This window comes from Psammomys obesus, unplaced genomic scaffold, assembly GCF_907164565.1.
Source record: "Psammomys obesus unplaced genomic scaffold, mPsaObe1.curated_primary_1811, whole genome shotgun sequence".
Lineage (NCBI taxonomy): Eukaryota > Metazoa > Chordata > Mammalia > Rodentia > Muridae > Psammomys > Psammomys obesus.
In genome coordinates this window covers 26,287,952-26,312,116 of record NW_026596057.1, presented here as the reverse complement: position 1 = coordinate 26,312,116, position 24,165 = coordinate 26,287,952, and the positions used below count along the sequence as shown (strand labels likewise).

The window sequence follows — 24,165 nt, the reverse complement described above, 5'->3', positions numbered from 1 at the left end:
TACACCTAACGAAGGTAAGCAAGAAGGAGGACCCTGGGTAAGATGATCAATCCTCACTCAGAAAGACAAAGGGGGCGGACCTCAGACGAGGGAGAAAACAGTACACACAGGGTCTCTGAAAGACTCTACCCAGCAGGGTATCAAAGCAGATGCTCTGACTCATAGCCAAACTTTGGGCAGAGTGCAGGAAATCTTATCAAAGAAGGGGGAGATAGAAAAACCAGGATGGGACAGGAGCTCCACAAGGAGAGCAACACAACCAAAAATTCTGAGCACAGGGGTCTTCCTGAGACTGATAATCCAAACACACACCATGCATGGATATAACTTAGAACCCCTGCACAGATATAGCCCATGGAAGCTCAGTCTCCAAGTGGGTTCCCTAATAATAGGAACAGGGACTGTCTCTGACATGAACTCAGTGGCTGGCTCTTTGATCACCTCCCCCTAATGAAGGAGCAGCCTTACCAGGCAACAGAGGAAGACAATGCAGCCACTCCTGAGGAGACCTTATAGGTTAGGGTCAGAGGGAAGGGAGGAGGACCTCCCCTACCAGTGGACTTGAGGAGGGGCATGGGAGGAGATGAGGGATAAAGGTTGGAATTGGGAAGGGATAAGGTAGGGGGGCTACAGCTGGGATACCAAAGCAAATCAAATGTAGTAAGTAAATAAATAAATATTTTAAAAAATAAAAAAAATTAACAATAATTGCAAAATAGTTATTTTTCTTACCTAGAAAAAGGATAAGGAATTTATTCAGTCATCCTCATAATCTCAACAATTAATAAGCTCTTCCTTAATGTACATGTTAGCATATAGTAGTTTGTTGATAAACATTTATTGAAAATACATTCAGTATTCCATTAATGATTCGTGCGGTACTATGTAAATATTGGGGGAAACTTTCACAATTTCTCCAGCAGTCATGTAGTATAATGCTTAAGAGTAGATTACAGGGCTGGAGAGATGGCTCAGAGGTTAAGAGCTCCGGCTGCTCTTCCAGAGGTCATGAACTCAATTCCCAGCAACCACATAGTGGCTCACAACCATCTATAATGAGATCTGGTGCCCTCTTCTGGCGGGCGGGTATACCTGCAGGCAGAATACTGTGAGTAGATTATAGTAATTCAGATTTTAAAATTTTAAATAATCCAGTTTCAAAATTCTTAACTAATCCCCTTTCCCATCAGTAATTAGCTGGTGTATAGGTTAATTTTTCCACAACTACAGGTACCAGTTCCTCCTCTTTAAAATAGATATTACAATAAACTATCATAAGGAAAGATCGTTTACATAGCAGCTTAGGTACTTATCACCCAATCTAATTTGGAATAAACAATAATTGTATCATCCTCTAACATCAGTTAAGCTCCACTATTAGGAATAACTGATAGCAAAAAGTCCACTTCTACTTTGGGAAAATAATTTAAGTAGAGTCAATAAACATTATTCCTTTACCTATTACAGTTTGTGTAACTACCAAGGCAAGGGAAGGAAAAGAAAGAGAGAGAGACACAGAGAGAGAGAGAGGAGAGAGAGAGTGAGAGAGAGAGAGAGAAAGAAAGAGAGAGAAAGGGGGTGGAGGGCAGTTGAGTACTAAAGTATAGAGTTTTAAGAACCAAATGCTAAGAAACACAGGTTTCAGTCCTCTTACAATGCAGCTAGGGAAAGACAAAGTTCTAACTAAGCTTTAGGTTTCTCCTTTATAGTCCTCTTTCTTTGTTCTTTTTCACTGGTCTAACATTTCTAAGGGATATAAGACACAAACTAAGAAAGTCATAGGGTGCACCCAAACAAACAAAACACAATGTAAGTAAAACATGAAGAAAAATAAATTAACACTATTAGAGGAAATGTGATTTGTATTCACCTGAAATAACATATGATGCTATGTGAGAAATACATGAAACAGAGTCTAGACCCCTAAAATATATAGCATAAATTTTAAAACTATAAATTTCTAGTAGTTAATGTCTCTAGAATCAGAAGAGAATGTTAATTATGGCCATTAAAAACAAACAGCAAAAATACCTGCACCAGTAGCTATTGTAGAGGGAAAAAAATATGTCTAAGTGTCCAGGCACCTATATAAATATACCAGAGAAGGACGTCAGAGTCTCTAATGTTTATAATACCTGTTTGATGGCTTCTCACTAAACCACGTTTTAAAGTAGTAAACATTATTGGAAGCAATGGATTTTAGCTCATCACTCTGCTTGTTTTACATACACATGTGCAACATATATAAATATACACACTATTATACAAGAAAAGCAAAAGTTCTAGGCTTTTCTCTAAGGTTTTTAGTCAAAATGTAATCAATCATCACGAAAATCCATTTAATTCTATGATACATGCAATTTTAAATTAAAAAAATAATGCTGATAACAAAAGAGTGATTTAAAATTAAATTTACTACTTTCAAGAACACTGAAAACTGCATCTTGCAAAAATGTAGGCTATATCCAAGGTATTTTAGATAAGCTGTAAAACAAACCATAAAACAAACAAAAAAAAAAAAAAAACCGGGGAGGCAGTCTAAGTTGTAGGTAATAAACAATGAATGAGTTTTACCTAGGCCAGAAAATCAGAACTTAGCAAACTCTAAGAGCAGAAAGGTACTGAAAGAATTAGTTCACAGCAACTTACATGTAAAAGCTTTGTTACTTCTGCTCTACAAAAGCTTATAAGAAACATGAAAGCCACCATTGAACACAGAAAATATTTAGAAAGCCTGTGCATAAGTTCAAATAAAAATTAAAAAACATAATCTTCATTTCATAATCATATTTCTATTTGTTCTGAATAAATGTTATGCATCACATAGCAAGATTTCTAAGCTTTTCCCTACCTTAGGTTTCTAGTCAAAATGAATGCAAACAATCACGTGGGACTCAGCCAAGCAGTGACGTTAAATTCTGCTCTGTCAGAGAGAGCATCTGTCAAGCCCACATTTAAACTGCTGCCTGCCTGTGCAGCACTGAAGAACCGTGGATTTCACATTACAGACTAAAACCTCAGTAAAGCAGCTCAAAAAAAAAAAAAAAAAAAAAAAATCCTTCCTGCAGCTGCCAGACAACGACGAAGAGAGGCAAAGCCTTTTTTTTTTTTCCTCCAATGCAACTGAAACACTAAACCCCGGCTCTGCTGCTTTACATTGCAGCTCAGCGCTACTAGAAATATGGATACTGAGAAGAGAATACAGCACTGCATTGTCCAGCCGGGAATACAGCAGATATAAAGAGCTTCAATGCATCAACTGTCAGAAAGAGTCAACAGTGCACCAAACAAAACAGAAAACTACAGCTCTTTTGTTTAATGAAAGAGAGAGAGAGAATGAAAGCAAGGGGAAATCTCTGAAGATCAGGACACAAACGAACAAGAAGCACAACTTGAGGACACCCCGACAGATGGACACTTCGGATACAGTGAAAAGCAATCACAGGAGGCAGACTGTTGGGGGATGTGCGCATGTTCGAGAGCATCGTTTTTGCTGAAGTGATGGCGTGCCAAAAGTATTTTCAGTGGGCATAATCCTCTCCGTCTAAATGGCCTGACCAAGAAAGAAAGGTATGTCGCTGTCTTGTGTATGATATTCATTAAATGTGTTATGATTTTATAGCCCTACAAGCACTCATACACTTGATAAATACTTCATACACTTCACTGCCCTTGAAACTGTGAAAGGGTTTCTAAATATATGATTTTAAAATTTGCCTTTTCTAGGAGATAAGCTGTCATTCATTGCTTTATTCAAGTAAATATGTAGCTGGGAGTAATTCTAGAGAATTGTAAAAATTAAGAGAAAAATCTAGATATACTGAAAAGATTCTGAGAAATTAAACTAAGGCAGAAAAAAAAAAAAAGAAACATCTCTAGCCCTTTAAAAAAAAGTCTCCAGCAAATTAGGTCAAATTGTTTCCTTAACTAATAAATTAAAGCGTATTCTTTAAAATGGCTATCAAGAGACAGTGCAGTAAATTTATATTAAGTAGCATCAAATATGATCTTAAAACCATGAGGTCTTTTCGGAAAAATCCTTTCAAAACAAAATCTTAACAGTTCATAGTAGTGTCTGCTCTCTTTATCTATCTCCTCGGATAGATACAAGTTAAAACATTAACACCAAACCAAAACGGTAGTGAGTTTATGCAAAGCATAGCAAACCACAGTAATCAGTCACATGTTATTACAGTATCAATGAATACAACTTTAAACAAAGAGATATCAATAGTTACTCTAAATACATTAGTGAAACAGGGAGCTTTTAGTCAACAGACTGATTCTAAATAATCAAGTGTAAAACTGTTACTAGAGATATTAAAAGTTAAATTAAAAATCTAGCATGAAATAGTTTAATATGAAAATAACAATTAATAATAATACAAGGTCAACAAAATATTAATAATGGATTTCTAGGCTTTATTTACATATAATAATAACCTACCTTCTGCCTCTACCTGTGTCTACAGGACAGGGACAAACTATCCTGGGGACAATCAATCGTAGAGGAGCAGTCAGGGCTAAAGAATTTAAAGATATTCCTAAAATTTTACAAACCTAGTAACGATTTTGACTTTTTTCCTCTCACTTTCATAAAACTTACTAGCCTATTAACAATCATAAAGAAACAAAAAAATTCAAATCTATGGAAGCACTGTATTGTGAAGTTAAGATGAGAATACTAGACCTTGTTGTATATCAACATCAATTCTCAATAATAAATATCTCTACTCTAATAAAGATTAAAATCAGAAATTATTAAATAAAACATGTTTTAAAATTCAGCCCCTCTTGGTATCTTTATTAGAAATTAAGAAGACTTACAAAATAAATATTTCAAAAGAAAAGTATACATTATCAAAGCATCATTTAAATCTGGAACTGCTTCAAAAAACAATATATTTATACGAACTTTTAAAAGTCAAAGGATAGGAACGCTATGCGGGGGAGGGATATGTAATAGTAACATCCTTACATATTTCAATCTATAAGATATAAAAACACAGAGATTATTATAACCAAAACAGAAAAGATCTATTTTTTAAAAAACTATGAAAAGACATGGTAAAACACTTAACTCTTGGTCTTGTTCTTATTTTCAAGAACTAAAATACAACAGGCATTAACCTGAGAATAACTTCATCATGTAACAAAAGGAGCAAGTTATTTTTACTTTCTTTTTAACAGCATACACAGAGAGGGAGAAAGAGAGAGAGATTTCCAATCTGAGAAACTTTAGCAAAGAATTTACGCCAAAATGTATGAGTTTCATTTATTAATGGGATGTTCTCAAATACATTCCAAGCCCTCCTAGATATTACTTACAAACATACAATTCTCGCTAAATTTAAATTAAAATGTACCTCCATCTTATAAAATCATACTAAAACCAATTATGAATGTATGTTGTTATAATAAAAAATAATTATCTGCTTTCTATAATATTAAAACACTTTGTACCACTTCAGGGACACTTTTCTTGAAAACAATGTAACTTACTGCAATACTTCATTCCCTTAAGTTCTTTTAGTCATTCATTTAAATATCTGACCTTGAATTTAGTTCTTTTCCAACTATAAGTTTGCACTTTTAAAATGTCTGAATTACTGGATCACAGCCATGTTCTACGCATTGTTATTTCAACAGAAGACTGAGATGCTAGTATTTATAATACTTGAAACAGAACAAATGAACTTCCCAAAGTAAATTCTTTTTTAAATGTACACACATAAGCCTTCAATACCCACGAGCCTCATTATGAGATGGGAGTATGTCATTATTATCTACCACAAAATGTAATTTTCCAATACATTCTTTAAAATAGTTTCTACTTTAAATAGAAAGGCAACAATTTTTAAGTACAGGTAGGAAAAAAGTTTCTAAACCAGGCCTTACATTTCATTATAAAGCTCTGTAATTTTCACCTGTCACATAGGAACCATGTTTCACAGGCTGAGAATAGTTCTGGTTCTTTATATAGTGCTATAATATTTAAATTCATGTACTAGGAGCAAATTAAGACTTTTCAAAAAAACAATGTTTATATAAATATATATGTATGTATCTAAGTGATTAAATATTTTTTAGGTTTGAAAAATATCCTAATCACTAAAAGCACCTTTCAATTTCAGAAACAAGATCAACCCTTAAAGCCCGTTACACATTAGAAATTTGTTCCAATTCCCACCTACTTGCTCCTCCTAGTGGTTGCTACTAGAATAGTATTTCATTCATAACTACCTAATACTTTCAAGCAGTAATTGAAAGAAAGGTATGTGTGTAAATTTTATGCTACAACTACTCAATTTTTTGAGGACTTACGTGTAAATTCTATTACCTGTTAAATAGCACTTGTTTCAATATTAAACCAAAATGCCATCAATAAGATCATTATCATAAATAAGCACATGCATTACACATACATAATTTGAAATAAGTGGCTATGTTAAATTTGTATTTCCTTTTTTTTAATTATTTCAGTGAATAATTGAAAACAATCACTTCTTGAGCACACAAATTTAATATTGCCAGTCTCAGAATTAATGATTTAATATGTGACTTCTAGTTTTGAGTTTTGTTTTTAAAAAAGTGAAAAAAATCAAAACTCGATATTGTCTCTACTTCTCAAAATCTTCTTTAGAATTCAAACTACATCTATGACCTCATTTCTTCATCTAGAAGCATCTAAGAATAGAAAAAAAGAAAAAAAAACAATTAACAAATACTAATAAGTTTGTGCTATGCTGAAAAGCCTCTTGCCAAAAAACAACAGCCAGTTTTCACTAAGTGGCATCATTAATTTCTTTTGACCAGCTTGTAACTTTTGAAAGATCTAGGACTGTGTTAAGCAACTTACAAAGACTTAAATTTTAAAATGATTTATGCATCAAGCATAATTCAAGAATATTTTAAAACTTATTTTGTGGAAAATGAGTTTTAAAGCAATCTAAAACAAGAGGGTCTGTTGCCTATATTTTTCAAGAAGTCCAGAAAAACTGCAAAAATGCATGGCCTTTTGCCAAAATTACTGATAAGACTGATCTCCTGGATACATTCTATTTGAGGTGGATAGAAAAAATAGCAAAGTGCTTTAAAATGTTAATCATTTATTACTATCTAAAATCGCACACTGCAATTACTAGAGCCTGAAAATTAATTTTGACAGGTGTATCTTCTCACTGACTTTCTCAACATAGTGGGGCCACTGGAAACACGCCACTCAGTGTACTGTGACTAACTGAACTCTGCCACAATCAAATCTGCACCGTCTGTCCCACAACCAATACATGACCATTTTCCAGAAAAGGCCACTGACTGTGCACCATACCGCCATAGTATGTCAAATCAATTTTAATTAGTGTCAATAAATTTGCCATCTGTTCTGAAGGCCGCCTTACAGGTGTTTTGTCAGTAATCTAAAATCATTTTTCCTTTCTACATGGCACAACTTTAAAAATCTTTACCTTATATTAACAGAAAAGTTGACCAGAGCTACTCATCTCATCACGTGAGTAAAATAAAATTAATCTATCACTTATCTTTCAAGTACTCACTGAGCTACAAGAATATTTTTAAAGAAATAAACCTTGTCAATGATTTTATGTTGCCAAAATGAAACTATTATATGTTCTTTTTCTGGTTTATCCTATTTTTCTCAGCTTAAAGTGTCTTTTTATTAGCACCCAGAGCCCTTTTAAGGCAGTTTGTAAAATTTTGCATTTTGTAAACCATTATGCTTCATCTTTATAGAATGACTTCGAGGGACACGTAACTAACCAGAAAATGATGACCGAAGAACAGTACTGATTGAGGAGAAAAACAACAGCATTTTTGGCCACATATATCCTTCACTATCACTGGATATTACAACATGCTTCAGTGGAGGAGAAGACACTGCTGCTTTGCAAAATGGAATGCTAAAAGGTCTCTGTTCCGGACCCACCTTATGGGTATACTCTCCCTAGTGTTTCTTTTTGCTATGTTTCTCTTTTTCAATCATCATGACTGGCTACCGGGAAGACCTGGATTCAAAGAAAACCCTGTGACATACACTTTCCGAGGATTTCGTTCTACAAAAAGTGAGACAAATCACAGCTCCCTTCGGAACATTTGGAAAGAAACAGTTCCTCAGACTTTGAGGCCTCAGACAGCAACTAACTCCAATAACACAGACTTATCACCACAAGGAGTTACAGGACTAGAGAACACACTCAGTGCCAATGGAAGTATTTACAATGAAAAAGGTACTGGACATGCAAACTCTTACCATTTCAAATACATTATCAATGAGCCTGAAAAATGCCAAGAAAAAAGTCCATTTTTAATACTATTAATAGCTGCAGAACCTGGACAAATAGAAGCAAGACGAGCTATCCGGCAAACTTGGGGCAATGAAACTTTAGCACCTGGTATCGAAATCACACGGATTTTTCTTTTGGGCATAAATATTAAGCTAAATGGCTATCTTCAACATGCAATTCTAGAAGAAAGCAGACAGTATCATGATATAATTCAACAGGAGTACTTAGATACATACTATAACCTGACCATTAAAACACTAATGGGTATGAACTGGGTTGCAACATACTGTCCACATATTCCATATGTTATGAAAACAGACAGTGACATGTTTGTCAACACTGAATACTTAATACACAAGTTACTAAAGCCAGACCTGCCTCCCAGACACAACTATTTTACTGGGTATCTAATGAGAGGATATGCTCCTAACAGAAACAAAGACAGCAAGTGGTACATGCCACCAGACCTTTACCCAAGTGAGCGCTACCCTGTCTTCTGCTCAGGAACTGGTTATGTTTTTTCGGGAGATCTGGCAGAAAAGATATTTAAGGTTTCTTTAGGTATCCGTCGTTTGCACTTGGAAGATGTCTATGTAGGAATCTGTCTTGCTAAGTTGAGAATTGATCCTGTGCCCCCTCCCAATGAATTCGTGTTCAATCACTGGCGAGTTTCTTATTCAAGCTGTAAATACAGCCACCTAATTACCTCTCATCAGTTCCAGCCTAGTGAACTGATAAAATACTGGAACCATTTACAACAAAATAAGCACAATGCCTGTGCCAACGCAGCAAAGGAAAAGGCAGGCAGGTATCGGCACCGCAAAATACACTAAAAGACTATTTTTGTTCAAATGTGCAATCTGTATATATTGCTTAAAGCATGTATAGTTAAACACTTGATTATATACATAGAAAAAGTTTTAGTTCAACTCATCACATAAAGGAATTAGAAACTATTTTTTTAATTTCTGAATAAGATAATTCATAAAATTTCAAATTATGACAAAAACATATCCCAAAAGAGTCTCTTTAAATAACTGTATAAGGGGATTCTCTGTATTAACATGCAATAATACGCATGCATACATAAATGGTTCAAGTCTTACATTAGGGACTGATACAATGTATCCGTATACATTTTCTACATAAATCTTAATTTAAGAAATGAAGATAGTCAAAAAGACTCCTAGATTTACTTTCAATCTCACCTAATGAAATGTAAATAAGACAGTACTACTGATTTTAAGGAAACTTTGTAATTGTGCAAAGAACAAATTTTCTGACCTAACTCTAGAGTTCTAAAACTTTATATTACATGCAATAAGATTTAGTTAAGTTATTCCATAACATTATTTATAGCATTCAGGTGTTTTCAGCAATGCAATTCTCATTCAAAAATTTACTTTTAAAAATAACTGATAATTATTTTAATTTCTTTTATTAATACTCATCTATACTGGGGAAATTATTTCGACATGATGTGATAAATGTGAAAAATTAATGTGTCTCAGGCTCAAGTTTTTATAAAATGAATTATTAAAGGTATCAAAATAGATAACTTTTGTTTTCTCATTGGAATTAAGTGCCAAACCAGTATTTCAAGGAATTTGCAGTTAGACAAATATTACATTCTCAGAGAGTGTTTTTATTTAACCTCAACTATACCTGACTTCAAGTATATCTGTAAAACAGAGTCATGTTCCTCTAGCTGAAACAACAGTAACATTTAAAAGCACAATGACGTGTTGTTGAAAAAAGAAGATACAGGTAGTAATTTCATTCAATATATTTTTTTAAGATGTATGTCTACCAAACAGCAACATTTGGGGAAAGTTTATTTCCTGAGAGCAGGTGTACATAAGCCAACACTTAATCATTTTATGGCACCTATTTCTTCTCTCACTGCCAAGTTTACAAACCTATGGTTTTTACTTTGATAGATGACAAATATTCTGCATCACCAATTAAAAAACATTTAGGGAGGAATGGGGAGAAAGCTACACATGTTTGATAACCATTTGCTTTTAGAATGGACAATATACTTAATGCACTTTTATCAAGGTACTATTAGTCTTTAAAAGGTAAACAACAAAACCCTGAACTGAATGTTATACAAATGTTCTCATATTTTGCTTGGCCCTATCATGAATTTTAACATCAATAAACACAAGCCCACTAACTTTAAAATAATGTTTTAATATCTGAGTAAATTTGTTAATTTTAATTAAATACGAATATCTCCTTACCAGAATTAAGCCATTCTTAGCACTGATTCTATTATGAAAAAATAAATTGCCAGAAGCACAAAAGGTTTTATATGTTAGTAACACACTCAGTTCTACTTACATTAAATCTATCTCCCATTTTAAAATCAGAAGCCTAAGTACTCTATTCCACATCAAATGATTCTACTTAATCAGCTATGAAATATCCACCAGCTTTTGTCTAACAATTATTTTTCACTTAATTTAATGTATGTAATTATAGAGTGACCAGTATTACTACCAAAAAAAAAAAAAAAAGACATGCAGAAAAGGATAACACCAAACCACTTCAGTAATGAAAGACAGGGACTCTGTTAGTATACTAATTCCCTCTAGTTTACACCACAGAAATTTAAAAAGAAAAGGGGAAACATGATGTTTGTGAGTATTCATGCACAGGTATGTAAACAAAAACAGAACTCTCAAGTGACATTTAAAAACTGTAATAGTATATGATTACTTGGTTTAAAATACTGACTTATGAAGAACAGAATTCTTAAAAACACTTAAGTGCTTTTTCTGAGGTATCAACTTAAAATCATTTCTACATTACTCATAAATGACTTGAAAAATAATGATAAGATGATGGTGTTCTGAGTCCCAGAGGAGATTAAACTAGTCAAGTTCTTAATGTCAAAAGTCTGTGTTTCCACCTTCAGGGTAGCATATACTTCCATAGCTTCAGCACTTGAAAAATGAGGTATGAGGAATGAGAGTTCAAGGCAAATCAGTCTTAGGTTAAACAGCAGAATTCTAACTAAGAAAACAACCAAACCTGATTTTACAATAAAGTTCTATTATTAATTTGTTTTCACATTTCATTTTCAACAATATAAATGTTAAATTTATAAGCTGCTATTTAAATATCTCCCCAGTTATTAGTTGTATCTTCTTTACCTCAGTATTATGAAATTTTTGAATATAAGAAATGCTTTAAAATAACTATATGGACTCGAGCAAAGGAAATATTACAGAGTCAACTGTGTAACACAAAAGTATTAATAGACATTTCAGAAAGAAAATGCAAACTTCAGTATTTATAGCAGTAGTTTGGGATAAAATTACACGTAATGAAATTCTACAACAACTAAATTAATTCATGTTTTCACTAATCTCTTCCATGCACATAATATGCATAAGCACATACATCCTAATTGGAACTTCATTAATACCTAGTTCCAGAAAAGTCTACAATAATTATCTCAGTGACAACACCACACACTGTTTACTGACTGTGGAAGCAATATACCTTGTACTGTTCTAAAGTACCATTTACTCCATAGAGTGCTTGTAACACTAAAAGATAGAAAAGACTCATGAGAGAGCTTAAAAACATAAAATCACAAGGCTAGTGAAAGGCTTCCACCTCAGAAATCATGCTCTTATCCACTATGCTCTTCTGCTACGTACTTCACTTATGACAGAAGCTAACAGGTCTACAAAGCCAAACAAAATGACTTATCCCATTCTCTGCTTATTCTCTTTGGCAGGGCCCACAGATTTCATGGCCATTTTTCTGTCACTAGCATATGTCATTAGGTGTTAGGTATAAAGAAGAAAAGGGGAAAGAAAAGGTCATTTGGTCCCCTGGTTGTTTTCTCTTCCCCTCTGCAAATATTAGTGAATGGTTAACTTTAATTTTTAAACTTTGTGCCCTGCTGTTTTGGGCCCTGGGTTACGTCTGTAATAGTAAACAAGTGACATTTAGAAAGTTCACAGAGGGTAATTTTAGCAGACAAACATATATACACTTATATGCATATACTTACTCACTATGCCAGTTATCAACTAACTGATCTGTAGTAGGGTCAAAGCCAACTCATCTGATTAAGATTAAGTCTATCCAAGTGTGGTAGTGCACACCTTTACTCCCAGGCAGAAGCAGGTGGATTTCAGTGAGTTCAAGGCCAGTCTGGTCTACACAGCAAGTTCCAGGTCAGCAAGAGCTACAGAGACCATGTCTCAAGAACAAAGAAACCAAAGACTCTAACATGCCCTTTTCCCAGGTACCCATAGAGTGAAAAAGAAGACTGACTCCCACAAGTTGTCCTCTGGACACTGCAGGTGTGAACAAGCCACTTGCATCCACACACATACACACAAAACATAAGTAAATGAAATACCAAAAAAAGAATTAAAGAAAAAATCAGATCCCAGATAATACAAAATACAGTATTAATTACTCAAGCACCTACCTATTCTACTAAGCTTTTTAATGACTACTTTAATTTATGGCAGTGTAGAGTCAGAAAAGAGAAACCAAAATGAAGACAAACAGAACAGTTATTTATAACTAAGCAAAACTAATTTCTGTCAAAAATAAAATGAAAGCCAAGCAGGACACAGTGAAGCCTGCCTATCGTTTTAGCTACTACCTAAGATGAGGCACAGGTCAATTACTTGAGCCCAGCAGTTTCAGATCAACCAAAGCAAACAGCAATGCTCATTAAAAAACAAAATAAAAAGATAAATGGCAACCTTTAGAAATAGGCAAAACATATCCCTTTTAATTTCCCCTACCAATAAATCAATTAATTAGGATACAAAAATATATTTTGAATGGTATACGGCTCACATTCTTCAATTATGCATAAGAATCATGATCTTGGGGAAATGAAAATAAAATGTTTTGTCTACTTCAAGTCAATGAATATCATTTAAGCTTATACTGCATTATGCATGAACATCTATGTTCATCACATACATTCCTTAGGAATCCCTTCAAACTGCAGTTACAGACAGTTGTGGGCTGCCATGTCGTCGTGCTGGGAGTTGAACCTGGGTCCTCTAAAGGAACAGCCAGTACTCTTAACAAGGGTGCTTGTAAGAAGGAAGCATATGAGGCATGAGCTTAGGTGTACAATCCCTCCTTTTTAGCATCAGAGGAACTCTTTCTTCTAGAATACAAAGAATTTAAGTAACAACTGTGAGTTTTAGGATTATACTAGAAAGAGCAGTATAAAAATAGTAGCTAACATTTCAAAAGAAATTTCTATCCCTGTCTACTAAAATACTGAGAGACGATGAGTCTCAATGGTGGAGAACATTTTTAATTACTTTTAATTAAGCCATCTGGGATACAAAGGTGGGTAGATCTCCAGGAGTTCAAGGCCAGGCTGTTCTCTACATAGGAAGTTCCTGGAGAGCCAGGGCTATATAATAGTAAGACCCTGTCTCCAAAAAAATTTCTTTATTCTAGGTGTGTTTGTATTTGTCTGTGTGTGTCTGAGTACCCGAATGCCACAGCAAGTAGAGGACAGCTTGTTTAAGTTGGTTCTTTCCTTCAATCATGTGAGTTCCAAAATGGAACTCGAGACATTAGGCTACATAACAAGCACTGTACCAGAGAACACTTTCACTGCTCAGGTTACAGTTTCTAGATATTACTGCCTTAAAAAGCAACCACTTATCTTTGCAGAAATGGTGTTCCAGATCCGGAGTAGAAAACATACAAGTATGTCAGAAACCAAGGAAGGAAAAATTAATGAAGTAAAGTAAAAATATTTTAGGTCTCAACTTCATGAGGCGCCTATTGACCTAAGATTAGGTATCTGGGTAGCTACTCAAAATGACTGGTGTGTTAATTTATCTCAATAAGTAAGACATATACTATGTATGTACCTTATAACATGTTAAACACAGACAATAAAATTATTTTGAAATAAAATCAACTTCAATGGCAATTAATTAACTCCAAAAACATAAAGAGCTGAGATTACAATAATTATTAAAGAAAATTCTGTCCAAAATATACAAAGAAATCAATCCTGTATTCAAAAACCTAACAAAGAAAAACAAGAATAAAATGGTTACTACTTTGACTAAAATGATAATTGAGCCAAAAATTAAAAATGTAAAATAAATATGTATGTGTGTGCGCACATTTATGTACGTATGTGTGTATGTATTCAGTGCCTACAAACAAATCCTCCGAGCTGTTGTGATTTCTGTTCTTTTAGCCATTACGGTCTTTAATTGTATAAGGTTCTCAAAAATTTTGGTTTCTTTACTTATTTTTTGATTGTAGCCAAAAACTCCTAGCTGATGGAAGACACAGTACTAGCAGACCTTACAGTAATAAAGCCATTTCTAATGTCTACAGGGATTCCACAAAATGTAAGATCATGCCCACAGTACACTCTACCACATGAACAAGTGGAGTAAAGAGAAATCCAAGAGCAATTTATCTGTTAAAGAATAGAAGTAAATAGAACATGACTTTATCCCCAACATCAGGAGAATTGTGAATAAAAGCTAATCTGAGTTGACTGCAAGATATTGGCTGGGAAGCTAGATAAATAAGTAGATAGGTAGGTAGGTAGGTAGGTAGGGTGAAAGGAAGAAAGATATAGATAGATATAAAGATGGATAGATAGATATGATAGATAAGTAAATAGGTAGTGTGGAAGGAAGAGGAAGAGAGAGAGAGAGAGAGAAGGAAGAAGGAAGGAAGGAAGAAAGGAAGGAAGGAAGGAAGGAAGGAAGGAAGGAAGGAAGGAAGGAAGGAAGGAAGGAAACTAAAAGACTCATGTAACAGAGCAGATTACATACACTTAACAGTAACAATTACCATACACTTAAAAGGAAAGGGGGGGAGCAGTAAACTTAGTTTCTGCAAAAATAAATATCTTGAAGTTAAAAGTAAAATTTTAGTTGGGTGTCTATACAAATGTCTATAACTATATGAGCACTTAGCATATATCTAAACCCTGTTTCTAGCCTCTCATCCTCAAAATTGTCATGCAGCTCAGGCTGCCTCTTGAGTATAGAAGTCACGTGCCACTTTTTTTTTTTTCACAGAATGAAAGTAAACTTTACTGCATACCAAATCCCATAAACAAAAATTAACAACAAATGGATCATATATGTGTGAAAATTATACTTACATACAACCTTTAGGATAAAAAACACAGAAGAAAAAGATTATATAATAAGCTGGGAAAAATATACTTAAATACAAGATCAAAAGCATATCATACAAAACAAAAATTATCAAGTTATACTTCAAACAAATTAAATTGCCTGCTCCTTAGAAAACTCTATTGACAGGATCCAAGTTCACTACTGTAGACTAGAAGAAAATATTCGTAAATTACATGTCTGCTAAAGAACTTTATTCAAACTGTATTAAAGGGTTTTAAATTTTCAATAATTCTTAATTCTCAGTATTTTTAATAAAAATTATGAAATTAAAACATTGAATACTAATCTAGAGACAAGTCATCAAACAAAACATGTGGCTAACAAATCCATAAAAACATACCTAGTACACTTTTAACTATGAGTGCTTTTTCAGCACTCTCAGTGCATAGCTACTGACCACAAAGAAATACCAAAAATTACTGTTACTAATACCTTCTGTTGTTATGGTCATATGCCAACAACTTGAATCACTAATTAAAACGATCCACTTTTCTCAACTTACCCATCTAGTACATATCTCACTATAAGTCCATGACAATAACACTTCTAAAACAGCAGCTCAGACAATAAATGGTTTAGTAAATTACCTTTTCCTACAGACTTCACAATTGTTTCTTAGTGAAATAAACTAGAGTTACAGAGACACAGAGCCTGTGTGTAAAATTTACACTATGCAAAAGATGACTTGCATATTTCTGTGGACAAGAACCAATATAACATAAACAAGAGGCCAATACAAGCAGTAGTGTGACCATTTTAGAACAGAAGTTCCAGCTAAAGAAGCTACAACAAACTATATCTAGATCTCTGTTCCAATAAACTTAATGAGTACTGACAATATTCACAGAGAAAGAGATCCAACTCCAAATTTTGGTCTCAGGGTGCTTATGTAGCCATATATTTAATATAAAAAAATTCTTGAGCCTCCCTAATTTTATATATGCACATACACACAATCACGCAGTCACATTGAGGTGTGGACCCACTAAGAGCTATATCGATTCCTACCTCACAAGAAAATGTTAATCTCTTAGTAATCATCGTCATACCCAAGGAGAGTAGTATGGTTCCTAGAAGACAGTATTTTCCTGGGTACAGTCTTTCCATCACTGACACCTGTTCTCATGTTGAGAATAGTCTGTCTTGCCTTTCAACCTTGTTGTTCAATGTGACTGAAGATTTATGAAATCATTCATCCTTGTGCCTCAGGTATCACTTGCTTATAAATAGACATTTCTTGAATGATTAATATGCCTACTTGCCCAGTAAACAGGCAGCAAGAAGTAAAGGAGACAAATGAAAAATGGAGACAGAAATTTCAAGATTTCATCTTGCTTTAGTTACCAAGTTGCACCAAGGAAGAAGTCAAAGCTCTCTAGCAATGCCAGCTTCTTGGTGCCTATTACAGTACTTATTTCTTGTAGAGCAAACATACATATTTAGTTTAAGTATGAAGCAACATCTAGCACATTTATATCAACATTATTTTTATGTATGTGGAAAAGAAAGGAGAAGAGAAGACACTTTTATTACTAAAACTATATTCATTAAATTTTATTTGTGAAATAGCATCAAATGAGTAAAATGTGAACGAAGCTTTCTATCCAATCCAATTATTCTTAGAAAGAAATCTTTCGAATAAATATTTCAAGTTGAAATACTTTAATGCTGCTATTATAAAGCCATGTAGAGTAGCAGATATCAACACAACATACATATGCCCTTACTTATACTTTTCTTTTTGTTTGTTTTTGTTGTTGTTTCTTCGAGACAGGGTTTCTCTGTGCAGCTTTGGCTGTCCAGGACTCACTTTGTAAACAGGCTGACCTCAAACTCACAGAGATCCACTTGCCTCTGCCTCCCAGAGCGCCAAGATTAAGGGCGTGCGCTACTACACCCAGCTTACTCATGGTTTTCAACAGTGACACTTGTAGCCGTATTCAGCTTATTATTTATATTTGGCTGTTGTATTCACGCTGAGTACATTATAAATTTTTTATATCATGATGCAAAAACAAACAAACAAAAAAATCTGCAGTACTTTGTAACACTGAAATTGAGTTAAGGAAGAAGGCAGTATTTAATCTAACTCATTATCAAGCCAGGATGTATAAAGAATGAAAATATGAAATCCAGTAAGAAATCACTGCCTCCCTCTGTCCTAGAAATTAACACAATTTAATGTGATTAACACAAAGCCTAAAGTTAAAGAAAAGACATTCAGGGAGTGGAAGAGAGACACACCTTTAGTCCCAGCAGTCAGGCAGATCTCTCAATTCGAGGCCAGCCTGATCTACAAAGTGAGCCCAGGAGAGCCAAGGCTACACAGAGAAACCCTGTGTGTTGGGGGTGGAGAGTGGGGAAGATGGGGACAGCAAAGACATTCTACAATGTCTAGCCTCTCTTGTAGTAAGTCTATCTACATTGGGAAATCTACATTATAAATTTTATAAAGTATACCTCTTTAGGAACACTTCTTGAACAAATCAAACAGAGTACAATAAGGTATTAGTGCTTAAGTTATTAAATATCTATGTATCCAAAGTAACAAAGTAACAGACTTTATATGTGTGTGTGTGTATGTATATGAGTGTGTGTGGATAAAGAGAGAAATTAGACACAACAACAAGGAAAAGTAAGAATGGCAAAGGCTGAGGAACAAAGGAAATGGTACCATAAAATACTCTAGTAACTTAAAAACTGGATAATTTTATGTATCATAGGTGTCTCCAAATTTGACATGAACTATTTGAAGAGCAGCTTTTACAGTGTAATGCAGCTAAGAGAAAAAGTGTTTTTAGTTAAGCTTTCTGAGGTTGTTTTGCCTAAGTGGTGCTGGGGTTTGAACCCAGGGCCTCACATATGCTGGGAAAGCACTTTACTGCCCATTCGATCTTCATTTTATAGTTTTAATTTCCCTTTTATCTTTAAAAGACATAAATAAGGTGTCATTATGTCAAACCCACAACCCTCCTGCCTCAGTTTCCTGTGTGTTAAGATTAGAAGCAGGTACCAACACACTCGGCCCAAAGTTAAGTTCTTAAAGTTTCTAGTCCTGTTAATGCTACAGTCGCTTTTTCATTACATGAAAAACATGTCACAATTTAGATACATTATAATGCAATCACAGATTTAATATCAGAATGCTGGGTCACTGTGCTACTCCATCTAACCCTTAAGGACACTATATAATATTTTGTATAGCTTTATAGGATGTATTGTTGAAATCATAAGATCACATCAAGAGCTGAATTGGAGAGGTTTTGTTTAATAACAATAACAGAAGATAAAATCACTGACTACTAAGATCAAAAAGCTGCTTAACTTTAGTTCTAAGATTTAATTAATAAAAAATATAAAGAAATTAATTCCAGAATACTGACAACAACAAACATAAGACCATAATAATTAAAACAAAAGCAAGAGAAAAGAACCATCTATTTAAAAATACCAAATCTAGGAAAATAAAAGATTACAGAATCAATAATCTCCAGAATTTACTATTTGTGGATGACAAAAGATGTGATTAATTCATCATGATCTATAAGAAGCTAAAATGTCCTATTTCAAACTCTGTCTTTGTTTCACCTCATATACTACTGGAAAAATCTAAATGCAAAGAACAGGTTATCTCGGTGTCACTACAATACAAGCACAACTGTAAAACAATCCAGTTCTGTGACAATACTTTCTTCACTGAAAGCAAAAGTAGGATCTTAAAAAGTTTCCATTTCCAAGCATTAGAAATAGATGTCTTCAACTTGTTCACACACACAGAAAAAGCAGTATTCCAAAATTCTAAGAACTTAGCCTCTAATTGTAAGATCTGTCCAGAACAGATGCAGTAAGAGTTTTAAACCAGATACTTAAAATAAACACGAGAGCAGTCACTCACAGAGAAACATGAGAAGCAGGAAAGACAAGAAGAACAACACTAAAAGAAACATCCATCAAGAAAAAGACCTGGAAAAGAAACCAAAACTTAGAATTAAAGATCAACTGAGGTTGGGCAGGATGGGGAAGGGGAAAGGGAAGAGATGAATTAAGCAGATAATCCAGTGAATTCTAAGACAAAATATTAATTTGAATGCGAAAATTAAATAACAGACTGAAAAATTCATTGACGATTCAAATTAATTTACAAACACTAGGAAACTAATGCAGCATCTAAAGCTTAGCCCACAGTCATCAAAGTATCAAAAACTATCTAACACCCTTATATAACATGTTATTAAATAGACTAAATTTTGTCACATGAACAAAACTGTTCAGATCTTATGAAATAAAGGCAATACTAAACATTAATAGCTATTCTTCTAAATAGTAAAGGAGATTTTATGTTATTTAAAATAAAATAGTGGCCAATATGTAGGCTGGTGGATAAGAATTTAACACTGAGAAATATCTGTAAAAGACAATGTTAAATTAAAAGAAAACTAAAGACTACTCCTGTGCAGTTCTTGGAATCATATGTAGTTGCAGCACGTACAAATGTTTGCTTGCATGTTTATGTGTGCCAAAAATATGCCTGGAGGCTTCAGAGGCCAAAAGCAGGCACTGGATAACCTGGAATTAGAGGTGTAGATGGTTGCAAGCCATCATGTGAATGCTCAGAAATGTGCATTTGTAAGAGCATCAAATATTCATAACTGTTGAAACACCTCTCTCTCCCCTAGATTACATTTAAAAGACATGCTATACACATTAGTGACATCTCTAAAATTTAGAGGTGGTTTTGAGGAAAGAAATATTGACTACTGAATTTGATTATATAATCTTATCACCAAAAGAAACAAATGAATTTTTAGTAAAGACCTAGTAAGATAAACTAAAAGAATTATAAAACTTTTATATACTTTGAAATTCCCTGATACCTGTTACTATTCTCTACTCTAGTTCATTTCCTTTAAGTACATTACAACATAAATGGTAATCGTGTTAAAAAAATATACAAATATACATCTATCCTTAAACCCTCTAACATAAAGAAGTTATTCATACAATGAGATTAATACCCATTCACCAAGTATGTGTTCACTGTAAATACCAGCTAAATAGAGAAAGAGCAAGCTTTACCACTAGAACAGAATTTACAGTATAATTAATGCATACATGATAAAACAAATTCTGCAATAAGTAAAATTAAACTCCGTCGTACAATCAAACAGCCCTGAGGACAATACAATTCAAGGTATTCATGTATACATTTGAACCTCAAAACAAAAACCTAAGAAGTCACATCCCTTTTTACATTAAAAAAAAACAAAAACAAAATAAACAAAAAACTAATGCTTACTATGCCGCAACAAACAGTCCAGTGTATCATAATAGAAAGTTCTTCTTACCAAGATATAACCAATGCCAAAATAGTAAAAAAAAAAAAAAAAAAAAAAAAAAAAAAAAAAAAAAAAAAAAAAAATTAAGGGAGGGAGGGAGAAAAATCCATAAAGTTATTGCTGCTAGAAAAATTGAGGAAAAATTGCTATGGACAGGCATGTTTAGAATTGTTAAAAATGCAAGTCTAATTTTAAAATTCATGTATAAAAACTAGTATGTTAATATTTAATGTTAAATATTAGTATGTTACTGTTAATATTCATGTAATAGCCAAGAAACTTACAAAAATTACTATCAAAGGCTCAAGAGATATATACTGCGGGTTGGAGGAACTGTTCAGCAGTTGGGAACATGTTCTGCTGCTACTAAGGAGCTGGGCTTGTTTCCTAGCACCCACATGGTGGTTCACAACCATTGAAATATATAACCGAATTGTAAAAGTTCTTTCAAGTGTAATATTCACATGCAATATAACAAACTAGTCTAAAAATATAGTACATAAAATCTTTTTGATAGAAGTACTATTTCCACAACATATTAAACTCTTAAATACTATATTTTTTCAAAAGAAGAAAACCAATAATTTAAGTAACATTTCTTCCTATATATTTAGGTCCTAATAAGTGACTAGTAAAAGGTACCCTAACTTATCAATTTATATGAAAACTTCTTTGCAACTACCTTCTCTCAAAAGCTAAAAATTTCTTCCACAGCATAAGCACCCACAACTACAACAAAAATACCTCATGTATTTGAAAAAACAAAAACAAAAACAAAAAACAAACAAACAAAAAAAACTGATTCTCTTAATACTTAAAACTACTCTTGGTAACACTGAATGCGATCTGTATCACTGAACAGTAGTAAGTATATCAACAAAGCTATAGCAAACATTGTATGTAAGTCAAACTGGGAATAGATATATAATCTCACAAGTCTAGTCAATAAGTTATCCCTTGTTGATTCCTCTCTGTGCTAAACATTTGCTCCTAAGAACAAATAGGACTCAACAGTTTCTTAAATCCTTAACAGAACTATGATGTAAATTCTATTATCTTTACTACCAAATAAAAACAGAATTTAGTGGCTCAAAGCTAGGACTGACTGCAAAGCCTAACATTTTTAGTGCTGCCAAGTACTTCTTAGCAGGCTGGCACCCACATCATAGCCCTTTAGATCAAGGGCTATGATGGTGACATATAGAGTGTTAGATAAAGACAGATGAGTGACTCCTCTGGCAATCTAAAAGAAGCACAGCTATAGCCCAAGCCATTCCCTCGTGAAATTGTATACCTAATACCATAAAAGAAACTTTACATAGGTTGCTTTTGACACTCTTTTAAAATGAGAAGTTGAGGGCTGGGAAGACAGCTCAGAGGTTGAACACTGGCTGCTCTTCCAAAGGTCCTGAGTTGAATTCCCAGCAACCACATGGTGGCTCACAACTACCAGATAATGAGATCTGATGCCCTCTGTTGGCCTGCAGGCATTCATGCAGACAGAACGCTATACATAGTAAATAAATCTTTAAAAATAAAATACAATAAAATGAGAAGTTGAAGTTACAACAGATTCCTAATAATACATATTTGGGGCAAACTTTAAAGCAATAAAAAAATAATGCTAGACATATACCCAACAAGATGTAGAACAATGCACTAGCTTTGAGAACATCAGGCCACAATGAACTCTGCTATGGACATAATCACTAAACAGTTATATCTTTTACATCATTCTGTTTTCTTTCTTTGTTTTTTTAATTTATTTGCTTATTTGTTTATTTATTGTTTGTTGGTTGGTTGGTTTGTTGAAACAGGGTTTCTCTGTGTAGCTTTGGCTGTCCTGTACTCACTTTATAAAACAAGCTGACATTGAACTCACATCAATCCTGCCTGCTTCTGGAGTGCTGGATTAAAGGCTTGCACCACTATACTCAGCTAAGTCTTTCTGTTTTCTATGTTCTTCTTTTCATCACAGAGCTTTTAATCTTGATTTTTGTTTACTATTCCCAATTTGTGTTTTCTTGATTTCCTCACACCTATTCAAATTTCAGATCCATCTTCAAAGTATTACATCCTCAGTGTGACATTAAAATTCAAGTCACCCACTAATTCTTCTCCAAAAGATCATGTTCATCTCTTTTGTCTCAGTATCCACCAGAGTACATGACATATAGGAAGTATCTAAAAGGTTATTTGTGGAAGGAGAAGAAGGGGAAGGGGAAGGGAAAGAAGAAGGGAAGGGAGGGGAAGAAGGAAAGAAGGAAGGAAGGAAGGAAGGAAGGAAGGAAGGAAGGAAGGAAGGAAGGAAGGAAGGAAGGAAGGAAGTCAGCCAGCCAGCCTAGGTCAGACAGCCCAAAAGAAAGAAATCTTTGAGCAACTTCTCTACCTTGGCTTGTCTGAGCTCTAGACTCAAATTCAGAACATTACTCCTACTATAGCACTACCGGGAACACTGTAAGCCAAAAAAAAAAAAAAAAAAAAAAAAAAAAGTAAAAAAAGGACAAATGCAGGGGATTTTATAAAAGCACAAAAAGTTATATATGTATATCTGATTTTAAGAATTAAAACCTGGGAGCTTGAGAGATGGCTCAGAAATTAAGAGCACTGACTGCTCTTCCTGAAGACCCGGGTTCAATTCCCTGTACCCACATGGCAGCTCACAACTGTCTATAATTCCAAGATCTGACACCATCACACAGACATACATGCAGGCAAAATACCAATGAACATAAAATAAATATAAAAAAAAGAATTATAACCTGGATGAAATACTGAGATTTTATATTACCCTAAAAAATACAAGTAATGGTTTTATTTTATCTCCATTTTATATTTACTATCTGAAAAATGGTTCAACACAAAATATTTATTTTAAAAACTACTTACTATGCCTGTAGGAGTTAATCCAAATGAATATATTAAAGAAAAATTTTCAAATTTGTACAATTTTATGGTGCAAAATGCTTCTTCAAATATGAAGACAGTACCTGCTGGGCATGGTGGTACACACCTTTAATCCTAGCACTAGGGAGGCAGAGGCAGGGTTTCTGTGAGTTGGAAGACAACCCGATCTACATTATCAAGTTCCAGGGCAACCAAGGCTATGTAGAGTGATCCTGTCTGAAAACAAACAAATAAAACAGAAACAAATAGTTGCTAAAGTTTCTAAAACTTCTATATGATTTTTAATAGGCTTAACCACAGTGATTCATAATGAAATTACCAAATTCCTATGAACAAGAATGAATTAAGTATATCTTATTTAAAAAGAAAAGAAAGAAGAAAGGAAGAAGGAAGGAAGGAAGGAAGGAAGGAAGGAAGGAAGGAAGGAAGGAA

The 24,165-nt window shown here is 33.8% G+C and overlaps 2 protein-coding genes across 2 annotated transcripts in view; one reads left to right on the top strand and one right to left on the bottom strand.

Annotated features, from left to right (window-relative positions):
- The window catches only part of Cdc73 (cell division cycle 73), an 88,504-nt gene that overhangs the window by 24,992 nt on the left and 39,347 nt on the right, over positions 1-24,165 (bottom strand). The window lies entirely within an intron of this gene.
- On the top strand, positions 2,950-10,472 carry B3galt2 (beta-1,3-galactosyltransferase 2). The gene is made up of 2 exons (XM_055624441.1): positions 2,950-3,570; positions 7,753-10,472. Exon 2 carries the CDS (start codon positions 7,874-7,876, stop codon positions 9,134-9,136), a length of 1,263 nt encoding a protein of 420 aa, XP_055480416.1. The 5' UTR covers positions 2,950-3,570; positions 7,753-7,873; the 3' UTR covers positions 9,137-10,472.

Bases quoted from the DNA above. Each gene is read 5' to 3' on its own strand.
- B3galt2 (XM_055624441.1), top strand. From the start codon at position 7,874: ATGCTTCAGTGGAGGAGAAGACACTGCTGCTTTGCAAAATGGAATGCT.